Source organism: Manis pentadactyla, chromosome 6 (assembly GCF_030020395.1).
Source record: "Manis pentadactyla isolate mManPen7 chromosome 6, mManPen7.hap1, whole genome shotgun sequence".
NCBI lineage: Eukaryota > Metazoa > Chordata > Mammalia > Pholidota > Manidae > Manis > Manis pentadactyla.
In genome coordinates, this window is record NC_080024.1 from 120,233,459 (window position 1) to 120,246,480 (window position 13,022).

The 13,022-nt window shown below is 34.8% G+C and overlaps 1 protein-coding gene across 1 annotated transcript in view; it reads left to right on the plus strand.

Annotated features, from left to right (window-relative positions):
- MIB1 (MIB E3 ubiquitin protein ligase 1) overlaps nt 1-13,022 on the plus strand; it is a 120,377-nt gene that overhangs the window by 90,110 nt on the left and 17,245 nt on the right. The window contains exons 13-17 of the mRNA XM_036905783.2: nt 3,484-3,616; nt 6,879-6,965; nt 8,415-8,576; nt 10,764-10,945; nt 12,476-12,668. Of these exons, the coding sequence (XP_036761678.1) occupies nt 3,484-3,616; nt 6,879-6,965; nt 8,415-8,576; nt 10,764-10,945; nt 12,476-12,668 (757 nt within the window). The remainder of the gene's footprint in view (nt 1-3,483; nt 3,617-6,878; nt 6,966-8,414; nt 8,577-10,763; nt 10,946-12,475; nt 12,669-13,022) is intronic.

The following is a 13,022-nucleotide window of genomic DNA, read 5'->3' on the forward strand; positions in this document are numbered from 1 at the left end:
ATATGTACTATAGTGTTATTCTAATGTATTTTTACACTAAGCAATAATAGTGTGTAAGGCCTCCATAGTTTGGAAAGATGTTGCCTATTTCTGCAAGAAAGATTGGAAAGCATGGCAGGCCCTAAAAATGGAACCAGTGCCATTTGACTATGACATACCAGTGTAGCAGCTGCTTGTCCCTTCTACTTCTTAGGACTCATTTGTTCATCATTCAGCAAACGTTTGAGTATTACCATGTGCCAGGGATTATGCTGGGCACCACTATTAGTTGTTCTGGAACTTAATGCTTCTTTGGCACTGTTCACAAATGCCTGCTTAACTGGTAGTAAGATCTTATCTTTAAACCATCCATGTCCTTAACCTCTTGGAAAACAACCAGATTGAGAAATAAAGAAGAGTATTTGCGCATTAGGGAAAAGTTATCTCCAAATCTCATATATTGTGCTCCACAGGTGAGTCTCCTGGCTTAATAAAATTATTGATTTATTATGCTAGTAACACCCTAATCCTGGCAACTCTGGGCCTCAGTGCTTGCAGCATAACAACAGTCTCTTAATTAACTAAGGTACTGCAGGGAACAGCCTGCAACTGGCTTTCCTGGTTATACTATGGACTTCTAAGGTTGTCTACCCCATAGAAAGAATATTTATATATATAGGTGGGACCAATTAACAGGGTAGATTTGTTCTGAAATGAAAACTTGCTCCCTGAGAATCTGAATTTTACATTTTAATATTAGGATTTAATTTACTTAGTGTAATATGATCTAGAAGGGTCTAAAGTTCAGTTTTATTCTTCCAACAGTATCCTGGAATTACTGTCTTTCTCTTGTTCTGACAGTTCACTTATACATATTGTACTGAGAGAGGAAAAGGCAAAAGGCACAAAGTACTGTGAGTAGAGAGGCAATAAGCTTTCAAGACTATTTCTGTTTAAATGCCCTAGTAACTTTCTGAGCCATTGGCTCTTCTTTCTGAGGGTCTTTAACTTTCCTTAGCATGTTCTCTTATGAAATGCCAGCCCAGGAGAGCAGGTAAGTGATTCCTCCATCTCAGCAGACATCTTATGCCTCAGGAGGAATTACTCCTTTTGTCCTTTCCTTCCTTTCAGCTCTCGGCAACATAACACAGGAATGTACTTCAGAAACAAAAATGGAAGACAGTAGGAAACGTGGTTCTGTAAGAACCAGCTCAGTGACAAAAAAAAAAAAACTACAGGAAATTAACTTGGACCATACTTCATAATGTAAAACTTAATGCAGCATTTATATATCTTGGCTACAAGGACTAAAATTGCTAATTTAAAAGAGTTTAAGCACAAGTGTTATTTTAGTGTTTTGGCTAAAATTTTTAAAAAATCAAACTATAAACAAAGTTTATAATGTTTAATATACATATATGTTACATAGGTAAGTCAAATACTGTCACAAAGCTTATAATGAAAGAGAACAATGTTTTGCTTTATCCCTCACCTCGCATGCCTCTCCCCACTGGCTGTAGTAACTTGGCAGCTTATCCTGCAGTTTCTTTGTCTGTCAGTTTTAGAACATTATCTACTGATTTCATGTTAGGGAAAATGTTCATAGATTTACAACTGTGAACATCCTCTATTACCACCATTTCTTGCAACATAGTCATATCAAAGTCTTATTTAAATCAATAACAAGTGTTTGTAGTTTTTAATGGTTAAATTTTGTTTTTAGTAAAACTTTTTTCACATTTAATACTTGCATCTTTTAAACTCTCAAAAAGATTTGTAAAACCCTTATAAACTGTTTCTCGCATGGTCAGATGTATAGGGCAGTAATGTTTGGCGTTAATATCATGATTATGTCAAATCCAAATTCAGTAGTGTAATGTGGTACCAGTACTTTTCCCCATTAAAAATCTTAGTCAACGTCTACATAATATCTAGCATTTTATTCCACTTAATGAGGATTAAAATCCTTATAATTAAAGTAAACGAACTAAAGCAGGAAACCTTAACTTTGTAATAGGTTCATGTAGGACTGAGGGATTTGTAGACTTCCTTAAAGTGGCAGGTAAAGAGTGTATGTGTATTTCCCTGGAGGACAGTCATAGCTTTCCATAGATTGACAGAAGTCTGTTATTCCTACACAATAATTTTAACTTCAGTAGCCACTGAAGGGTGTCTTTAGGCTGTGATTCTCAATATACTTTGTCGTAAATCTGTTCAAAAATCTGATAAAAGCTGTAAACTTCCAAATTTGAATACAATTATTGAGGTTCTTGGATCCTCCAGAGCCTGTTCTGAGATTTCTTGAACTTCCTATGTGGGATTCATAGACCACTGCCATTAAAGAAACACTTTCTTGGTCATGTTAGGCCTTATTCTCACTTTTTAAATGACTTCCTGTTTCATTCATACACACTCTTGTTACAACTTCAGTCTGTTTCTCTATACATTTATAGCATCTCTCTTCAAATTTTTATTTCTCATAAATACCAGAGGAGAAACTATCCCAACATGTATCTTAGTATTATTTTTTGCCCTTTTATGTTCTACTGGAACAATTTCAAGGGCTTTTTTACTTTTTTTTAGTTGGGAAAGATTCAGTGTCTAATATATGTACATTATATCAACACTGTCTTTGCCAAGTATAACACTCTTTACAGGAGCAGGTTTCTGTTCAGTCTTTAACAAAAAATTAGTGAGGAAATATATTAAGGTATTTTTCCCTGTAAATTATATTACGGTTTTTCCACGAAAAACCTTCTTGTTAGGAAGTTACTGGTGTATGGTAAGAAAAGTTGCTTCTGATTTTGCTTTTCTTTTTTTGGCAGGGGTGGGCTAGCTTCTTCAAGAAACATCGTTTCTTGTTCATTAGTTCTCTTGCTCTTTTATGCTTTAATCTTTGATGGTCTTTAAGATAACTGTCTTTTTTGTTCAGGAAATGTTTTGTTACTCCTTAAATTTTAAGTACTAAATTATAATTACCATTTTGTATGTTTTGATATCAACTGGATTTAGCACTGACATACTTAGCAGTTTTTAGTAGCTCTGCAGTTCATGATAGTCTGCCAGCTATATAAAATTAGTTTTCATAATCACTATTTTTCCTACTTTGTTACTGTTGTTACCTGGTTGTTTTTTTATTAACTCTTTTTAGTAGGTACTATTCAAAATTGAATCTAAGAGATTACACAAAACCAAATTGTGTCCTTGTGAGGGCATATTTATTTCTCCATTGGTTTTTTTCTCTCATGTTTCCCTTTTGTAGCACACTCATTTTGTTTTGATTCTATTCTCCAAATGTTGGTAGTTCACCTCTTAAAGTATAAAAAAATTACACATTTAGATTTAGAAAAAATGGAATTTTCTATGTCTCTTTAAGGGCATAATTTAAAGAATAGTATTTTCATTTGGTTTCAGAACTTTCTCTTGTATATTTTTCCTGAAGAAAATAGAATACTTAAATATGAGATTATACAAATATCAAAGTAATGTAAATTTGACTTTCAGTGCAATGCGTGTTTTACTATCCAAATTACCAAGACCATGGATTGTAGATGAGAAGAAAGATGATGGTTATACTGCCTTGCATCTTGCTGCACTTAACAATCATGTGGAAGTGGCTGAACTGTTGGTACATCAGGTAGGAAAAGCAGTTAATTTTTAACAGTTTTGGACCATTCCCATTTATTTATTACTTTCCTAGGTTACAGTAAAACCCATGAGGATGCATAATCAGAGTGTAGTCTTCTGCCTAACACTGGTTCTTCATGGAGGGAAGTGTGTGTGTGTGTGTGTGTGTGTGTGTGTGTGTGTGTGTGTATATATATATATATGTATGTGTATATATTCCTCAGTCCCCACTGTTCCCTCTGCCTAGTATTCCTGGATTGGGCCAAATGAGATGGGCATCAACTAACAGGAATTTCCCAGAATTGCTGCCACTCTTGTAGAAGTGCCCATCAGTCACAGGATCAGAACTCAGCATGTTAACATCTAAGCTGGTGTGGCCAGTTGCCATCAGGTCACACCAGGCTGCAGCAAGGGTCTGGAGATTCAGTTCACAACTGCTGCTAGACCCCTGGAATCTGGTTGGGCAGCAGCACAGGCTCACTGTAGTCATTTCATTAATCTCTGATGTAAGATGACTCCACATTTTTATGAGGTTAGATTTCTTGGGAACCTATTTATTGCAGTTTTATGATGTTTTAGTATACTCAGCAAAATATTTAAATGTCTCAGTCAAGTATATGCCATATAAAAGCCCTGAAGTTACCAAAGCCTATGATCTCTGACTTCAAGGAACTCTCAGTCTAGTTAAAAAGATGAAACAGTAGAACAATTTTGTAAGTAGTACATCAGATATACTTAAGCAGCAGGTCATAAGGTAGATACTCCATAAACTATGGAAGTTTAGGTAAGGAAATAGCTTAAAGTTAAACCATCTTTGTCCTGCCAGTTTAAGCCTTTATTATTAAAATTATTATCTTCAAAAGTGTTGTTAATTATGATAATTGCCTTTTCATCAAAGTCTAGTTGACTGACCCATGCCAGTAATAGTGTTTTTGTTATTGTTGCTTTATAGAAGTCTTGAAATCACTTCAGTCCTCCAACTTTGTTCTTCTTTCTTAGAATTACTTTAATACTCTAGATCTTTTGAATTTCAATTTCAATTTTAGAATCAGACTGTTAGTTTGCATTAGAGTCTTTTAGAAGTTTGATTGTTCTTGCACATACTAGATTTATCTTTAGTTTTTTTATGCTATTGTAAATTGTCTTAAAATTTTAGTTTCTACTTGTATATTGCTAGTAAGTATATAGAAATACAGTTAGGTTTTGTATACTGATTGTATATCTTGTGACCTTGCTTAAGTTACTATTTGTCATTGGGGAAACAAACTACACCCACACTGAGATACTACAGTCAACTGAGGGGACTAAAATTAAAAAGACCAACAGAACCAAGTGTTGGTTAGGATGTGGAGCCATCGAATCCATGTACATTGCTGATGTTTGTTTTTTAAAGCAGCCACTTTGAAACACAATTTTGTAGTTTCTTTTAAAGTGTTAAACTGTTTCATTATATGAACCAGCAACCCCATTTCTAGGTACATCCCCAGGAGAACTGAGGACACATTCCCATGCAAATACTCATACTAAATATTTGTAACAGCTCATAATAATCCCAAGCTGGAAGCAGCCAAATGTTTATAAAGTAATGTCTGGGTAAATGAATTATGGTACATCCTATAATAATGAGTACTGAGTACTACTTTGGAAAATGTAAATGATGGAAAAGGTCAGGAAACTTAAAAAGAAAATCCCTCACTTTCTGCATTTACATGAGAACAGACATGATAAGAAAACAAGGTGAGATCAGGTATCTCATGATTGCACTCAGAGAAACATAAATGATAAACCAGAAACTCCCATCTGCCAGAAGATGTCATAACATCACTGGAGTTTCAGCCCCACCTGATACTCCAAGCAGGGTACAGGTGGAATCAGAGTGCATGGTTGGCTCTAAGATGTTAACGGAATGATAAAGTTTATCTTTTGAATATGTAGGACTTAATTTCCTGTTTTTTTGTTCTTGTGCCAGACATTGTGTTAGGCAGTTTAAGTGTTATTTTTCTTACTCCTTACTGTAGGGGAGGAAAATTTTTCCTTTCTTCTAGGTACTTTGGCTGGTTTAATTATTAAGTTAACCTAACACAGATCAACAGGAGAAACGTGTTTAATTTCATACATACAGGAGCTCATAAAAATAGATTCTGACGTGACCATAGCAGGCAGCTTTTATACTTTTTAAACAGTTATTTGTGAAGAATTGATAAAGGTGTTTGGGCTTGGGATAGGAAAATAAGTGAAGAAGTAACAGTTTGTTTGTACAGCCTTCTTGGCCCTGACTTTCCAATTTCTGGTGATAAGAATGCCTTCTACCCTCCAGGCACAGGGAGGGTAGCTTTCCCATGGGGAATTTATTTCCAGCTTTCAGGGGGGAAAAGAAGGGTCAGAGTGTCCCTGCACTGGCTATTTCCTAAGTAACTTTAATTCAAAATAATCACCATGCCAAAGTGGCATATTGTGAGGCAGCCTACCCTGATCATCACATTGGCCCTGTGAAACAGACTGTACTAGCACCACGTTAGAACTGAGGAAATAGACATGAAGTGGCATAGTGAATGCTTGCCTAAGTTCACGAAGCTCATAAGTGACGGCACTTGAACCTTGGTACCCCTGATGCTAAGTTCAGTGCTTTTGCTCCTCAGCCCTCCCTCTGTCTTTGGCATCAGCGGTTCTCATATAGTCTTCTGGCCATGTCAGGACCCTGGTAGAACTTCCTGCTCTCCCTTTAGTAAGAGTTTTTCTGTACTTAATTAAGCATTTCTTTTTACCCGGAAGCAAAGTTCCTTTTTACTGAGTGAGGAAGAGCTCAGTTATGCAACAAGAAGAAGCAATCTTATTAGGTCATTAAAGTAAATCTAAGTTTAATTCTAATACAAAGACTCATTAATACAACTTTTCAGGAAATACTGTTTAGTTAAAATACTAATTAATAGTTTAGTTAAAACTGTTTAGCTGATTATCTCCATTGCTCTATAATAGAGATTGAAAGAGCTGTGTTTGAATTCTGTATTGTACTTCGCCTAATTGTTCTTAGATGGAGTCACTGTGATAAAAAAAATTAATTTGAACTCATGGTTCCACTTCAGAAGGTTTGCTGTCCCATCCAGTTCTTCCTGTATTACCAGCAACTCTTACCCTGTGAACAATGTTTCAGCAGCTAGAGGAGAGGAGAGTGGTCAGCAGTGTCCTGTATTAGTTAATTCTCCAGAAAGAGTTAGTTTTAGTATTGTTCACTGTTGCCAGATTTTAACTATGTAAACTTTGTTCTTGTTCAGGGTAATGCAAACTTGGATATCCAGAACGTGAACCAACAAACTGCCCTACACCTTGCTGTTGAAAGACAGCACACCCAGATTGTGAGGGTAAAGTGTTTATAACATGAATCTTGGCTTACAGTGTGTTTTAACCAGAAGGATTTCTAGAACATTTTGAAAATTTAAGTGATACATTGTTAGATTTCTCCAAACGCATAGCTAGATGTAAAAAATTATGATTTTAGGGTATTTTACATCAGTTGGGTGAAAAGTTTTAACTTATAATAGGGAAAATCTTAGAATTCTACTATTCAGTGTCTTTATAATTTTGTTGACAGATTTGTGAATTCCCAAAATATTAAATCACAGAATTTCAAAGTACCATTAGTTTTTAAAAAGTACATTCTCCTCTTAATTTGTGTCATTGAGAGTAAACTATAATTAAAAGCTATGACTGTATGTTTGCCACACAGATTCAAAAAGTATGAAATAACATTTTTATTTTATATGCTTTTGAAATAATGTATTTTTTTTTTTACTACTCTGGTAATTAGTAAATCCAGAAAAAAATACTTGAAAGATGATCTGTTTAAAATTTTTTTGTAGAGCAATGATTCTTAGGGTTGGGAGGCTGACCCTACAGTGTCAGCGTCACTTGGGACTTTAGTAGGAAAGTAGATTCTTGGGCCCCACCTCAGACCAACCAACTCAGAACCTCCAGGGTGGGAGTGGCCATCTGTGATTTAACAAGCTCTTTATATAATTCTGATGGATGTTCACATTTGAGAAACACTGCACCAGAGTGACACTTTATCTAATGTTTTTGGAACAAAGTAAAAATTGGTAATTGGCCATGACAGATAAAACCATGTGCTTGAGATTGGTTTCTTTATATGGTGTTTTTCTAAGATTCTAATAGCATTTGTAAAAATATTAGGAAAATTATTAAGGTACCATAAGTAAAGTCTTAAAGTTATATTTAATCCTTACAATGTCTATTGAAATATATCCTTATGCATTTTATGTAAGAGGTTGTAGTTCAGTAAACACTTCACATTTATGATTTGAAATTGCTCATGCTAAAAGTTCTTTATCTGTGGTATTTGGGCTTTTCCTATGACCATACATTTGGAGAAAATCGACTAAAGAAAATGGAATAAATAATTTTTGCTTGTTTGAGTAATAGAAGAATTTGAACATATGATTTGGTCCTATTGGAAGTATTTAAAATATCCCAACTTACATATCTGAAATTAAAAGGAGGAAAAAAAAGTCCCAAATTTCTTCCAGTTATATTATCTTAGAGTAGGTGAGTTAAGCAGTATATTGGTTGTCATTTCTTTCTGTTTTCTCTAATTTGATATTTGAGTAACCAGAGCTCGTTGCTTTTTGTAAGGAAGGGTTATAGAGTAATAGCAAGAAAATCATAAAAATAATTAGCTTTAATGCAGCTGGCAACTTCATCAGGTAGGTCTAGGGCTCTCTCGCTGTTTAGATAGGCTGTGATTTCTCATGGGTGGGGATACCTTAGCAAAATGAGATGTCTTTCTCTTCTAGCTTTTGGTCCGTGCAGGTGCCAAATTAGATATTCAGGATAAGGATGGGGATACTCCTTTGCATGAAGCTTTGAGGCATCATACCTTGTCTCAGCTACGTCAGCTCCAAGATATGCAAGATGTGGGGAAGGTCGATGCTGCCTGGGAGCCATCCAAAAACACAGTGAGTAAAGATAATTGTAATTCACTACAAGTGGAAGCATCTTTTAATGTAAGATCTTATATTTATGGCTAATTTAATCTGCATCTGCTATAATATTTTATCAGAGCTACATATGTAGAAATTTAGTTCATGAAATAAATACTAGTCAATACTGACTACATCGATTCACATTCTTTTTTTTTTAAACTATTTTTCGTATTACTTTGGTTTTTTTTTTATTAAGGTATCATTGATACACACTTAAAGTTTCACAAGAAAAACAGTGTAGTTATTACATTCACCCTTATTATCAAGTCCCTCCCCATACCCCATTGTAGTCACTGTCCATCAGTGTAGTAAGATGCCAGAGTCCCTGTTTGCCTTCTCTGAGCTACACTTTCTTCCCCATGACCCCCAACACACCATGTGCACCAATCATGATACCCCACAATCCCCTTCTCCATCCCTCCCCAGCAGCCCTCTGCCACCCCTCCCCTTTGGTAACCACTAGTCCCTTCTTGGGAGTTGTGAGTCTACTGCTATTTTGTTCCTTCAGTTTTGCTTTGTTGTTATACTCCACAAACGAGGGAAATTATTTGGTATTTGTCTTTCTCTGCCTGACTTATTTCACTATATTGCTTCACATTCTTACCAAAGTTGTTTGGTTCTTTTTTTAACTTCAGCCATTCAGATAGATATGTAGTTGTAGCTCATTATGATTTTAATTTGCATTTCCCTAATGACTACTGACATTGGACGTCTTTTCATTCATTTGTTTGCCACTCACATATATTTGATGAAGTATCTGTTCAAACCTTTTGTTCATTGTTCTGTTGAGCTCTTTTCTTACTGTTGAGTGTTGAAAGTTCTTTATATAATCTGAATACAAGTTATTTACCAGATATGTGATATGCACCTATATCCCCCAGTCTGTGGCTTGTCTTTTCTTTCATTTAAGTGTTTTTGGAAGAGCAGAAGTTCTTCATTTTGATGTATCTAATTTACCAGCTTTTCTTTCATTATTTGTACTTTTTGTGTTCTGAGAAATCTTTGCCAAACCCAAGGTCATTAAGGTTCTCTATTTTATACTAGAAGTTCATAAACTTTTAGCTGTTACCTTTAGGTCTGTGATTCATTTTGAGTGAATTTGTATATGTATATATATATATATATAGTATAAAATTCATTCTTTTTACGTATGGATACCAGAACCATTGGTTGAAAAGACTTTCTTCTTCTACCGTATTGCTTGTGCCTTTGTCCAAAATTAGTTAACCATGTATGTGAAGTCTTCCTGGGTCTGTGGCTCTAGCTTTGTGATGTCAACCCTACTGTCCTCATTCCTGTAGCTTATATTATGATAAATGTTCAAGTCAGATAGTCTATGTCCTCTAACTTTCATTGTCTTTTTCAAGGTTGTTTGTTTTAAGTCCTTTGCCTTCCTATATGAATTTTAAAATAATTTTTAAGAATATAAAGGGGTTCTTGCTGCCTTTGTGGAAAATTCTTTACTTCATTTTTCTCATTTTAAAATGAAGGGGAGTAATTACTCATAAGGTGGTTGTAAATATTAAATGAATTAATTAGTGGAAAGTTCTTAATAATACTTGGTCCACTGTAGACACTTCATTAATGTTAATGATTATTGGACTATTTTCAGAAAAGATGTTTAAATTACTAGCTCAGAATCTGATTTCTCTTATTCCCCATTTGTTGGTCCACTTCTTAGGTATTGATTCTTTTCTCCATTGTATCTCCCTTCATTGTTTCAAACTGGTTGCTAGCAGCTGCAGAGTCAAATTGAGTAGAATAGCAAGTTCTGTGTCCTTAATATCTCAATCAGAAGTCCTCTTATTGAGTTGTATTGGCCTTAATTGATCTGATTTGGGTTATGTCATTCCTGAACTAGTCTCATAGATGCGGTGTGTATCTGACTGGTTTGGTCCTTCTTCTGTCCACCTCTAAAACTGGAGAGTAGGTCAGTCATCAAACTATATGCCTGAGAAATTGGAGTGTGTGTGTGAAGGGGAATGGATATTAGGACTGCAACTCATGAATGTCCACCATATCTGTATAGGCTGTAAGTTCTTCCCAGACATGTATTTTTATTTATAGTACATACACACATGCACACACACACAGTTTTTTGGTGAGAATTGATAACAGATTCCTAAAGGGAAAATAATGACTTTTTTCATTTGATTTCAGTTAATAATGGGACTTGGTACCCAGGGTGCAGAGAAGAAAAGTGCAGCATCTATTGCCTGTTTCTTGGCTGCCAATGGCGCTGACCTTAGCATTCGAAATAAGAAGGGTCAGTCGCCTCTTGATCTCTGTCCTGATCCAAGTCTCTGCAAAGCACTGGCAAAATGTCATAAAGAAAAAGTCAGGTTTGTATTTTTAATATTCATAATATTCTGTACATAAAGTATCCTGTGGTTTCATACTGGAAGACTTGATTACTTGAAAATGTCTTTGTGTTGAGCCTTAAAATTTTTCCCACAGACATCATGTCTCTTACTTTGTGCTGCATTCTCTACAAATGTCCCTAAACTAGTCAAACTTCGAGTACTCCTGTATGTTACAAGAATTTATCTAAAGAAAAAATTTTACTAGTGAAGTTGCTATGATTAGTGTTAGATGTATTTAAAATTTTAATAGACTCTTCCTAAGAGGCAATTGACATGCTCACCAACAGAGTATATCTCACCCAAACTCTAATAATCCAGCAACCTGCACAGTGCCTGACAGGCACTCTGTAAGTATCAATGATGGACTGAACGAATGAGCACATGAATGAACCTGTTCCTGATGGAGTTTTCCCTAAGAATGATCATTTGTAAATGATTTTAATTATTATTTATGGTATAACTGATTTTCCTATTATGATATTATATATAACAAATAGTTTTACCTCATTACTTCTTCATCCAAATGATGCTGTATAACTGTTATTGCTCCTTTTACCTGGTTCTTATTGAATATTTCAGTAGTTTTCCCTTGATCTTTGTGCTCTCTTGGTTGTCTTATAATTTGTGTGTAGGATGAAATGACATCTCTCTGGAATCTGTGCATAGAGCTGTGTTATACAGAAGTTAGTATAGTGAGATACACATTTCTTTAAGTGTATCCTAAAGGAATAAAAAATTTTATTACAAAAAGTGCATCTAAAATTATGTAGATACAAGGCACTGTAACTACAGTAGTGGCTTTAACCGTGGGGTCTAAGACAAAACCACTTTGTGTATGTGTGTGTGGACAGGTTCATGAGTTTCTGAAGATTGTGGTAGAAAAGGTGTCCCATTCCTATAGCTGTAATTGGTCATGTATATTTGTATTTCTGTGTCTTTTGTCCATATATTGGTAGATGTGTTCTGTCTTTCTGTAATAGAATTTTATGCTGCTTAAGGATTCATTGAAAGAAATACCAAGGCAGCAGCTGCAGTGACATATTTCCCTCAGTGCCTATCAGTTGTGGACTCTGGTGGTGTTTACTCTGTCTGTAGTTGGGACAACTAACATGGGCTCTAGTTACGATTTTTGTTTTACTCCAGTGCCTTCCTTTGCTGGTTCTATATAGATAAAGCAGATTCTGGATGAAACTATGTTTATGTTAAATTTTTTTAAACTAGTATTTTGGATTTCTTTGTTAGAAAAAGTTTCACCCTTTTCCATTGGGTGATGATTTGTTCAGTTTGAAATTTGAACAGTATTAGAAGTGTATAAAGATGCAGAGATTTTTATAAATAGAACAGTATATAGTGTTTCATATACAGATGTGAAAGCTTAGTTTTTTAATATGGCTAAAGCTGTTCTTACATATATTCATGGTGCTCTCAATGTTTTTGAAACATTTAAATTAATGAATTTGAAATAGAAATTTTCACGTGGGCTTGATTAGATGTGTTTTCTTTTATTAGTGGTCAAGTGGGTTCTCGAAGTCCTTCTATGATTAATAATGATTCTGAAACCTTAGAAGAGTGCATGGTGTGTTCAGATATGAAGAGAGATACTCTTTTTGGCCCATGTGGACATATTGCTACCTGTTCTTTATGTTCTCCACGAGTCAAGAAATGCCTCATCTGTAAAGAACAAGTTCAATCCAGGACAAAGGTAATATATTTTTAATAACAGCATTTTGCCATTTTATAAAGTTCTTTGAGACTCTAATTAATTATAAATTAGATTATGTGTTGCCATTTAGTCTCCTTCTGGTCTCCTAAAGAATGATTTCAATTTAGGAATGTATAATTATATCTTTATCAGGAGATCAACTATGAGTTTCCTTTTTTACACATGAACTATAATAGTTAAAAATAAAAATAATGTATTTTGTTTTCAAAGCCCCTTATAACTCAAGTGTCCCCATCATATTGTACTTATTTGTGTGTTGTGCCTTTTTTGATTGCATGGACTATCAGTACTGTGTTCATCTTTTAAAAGACCAGTTGATTTTTTTTTGTAGAC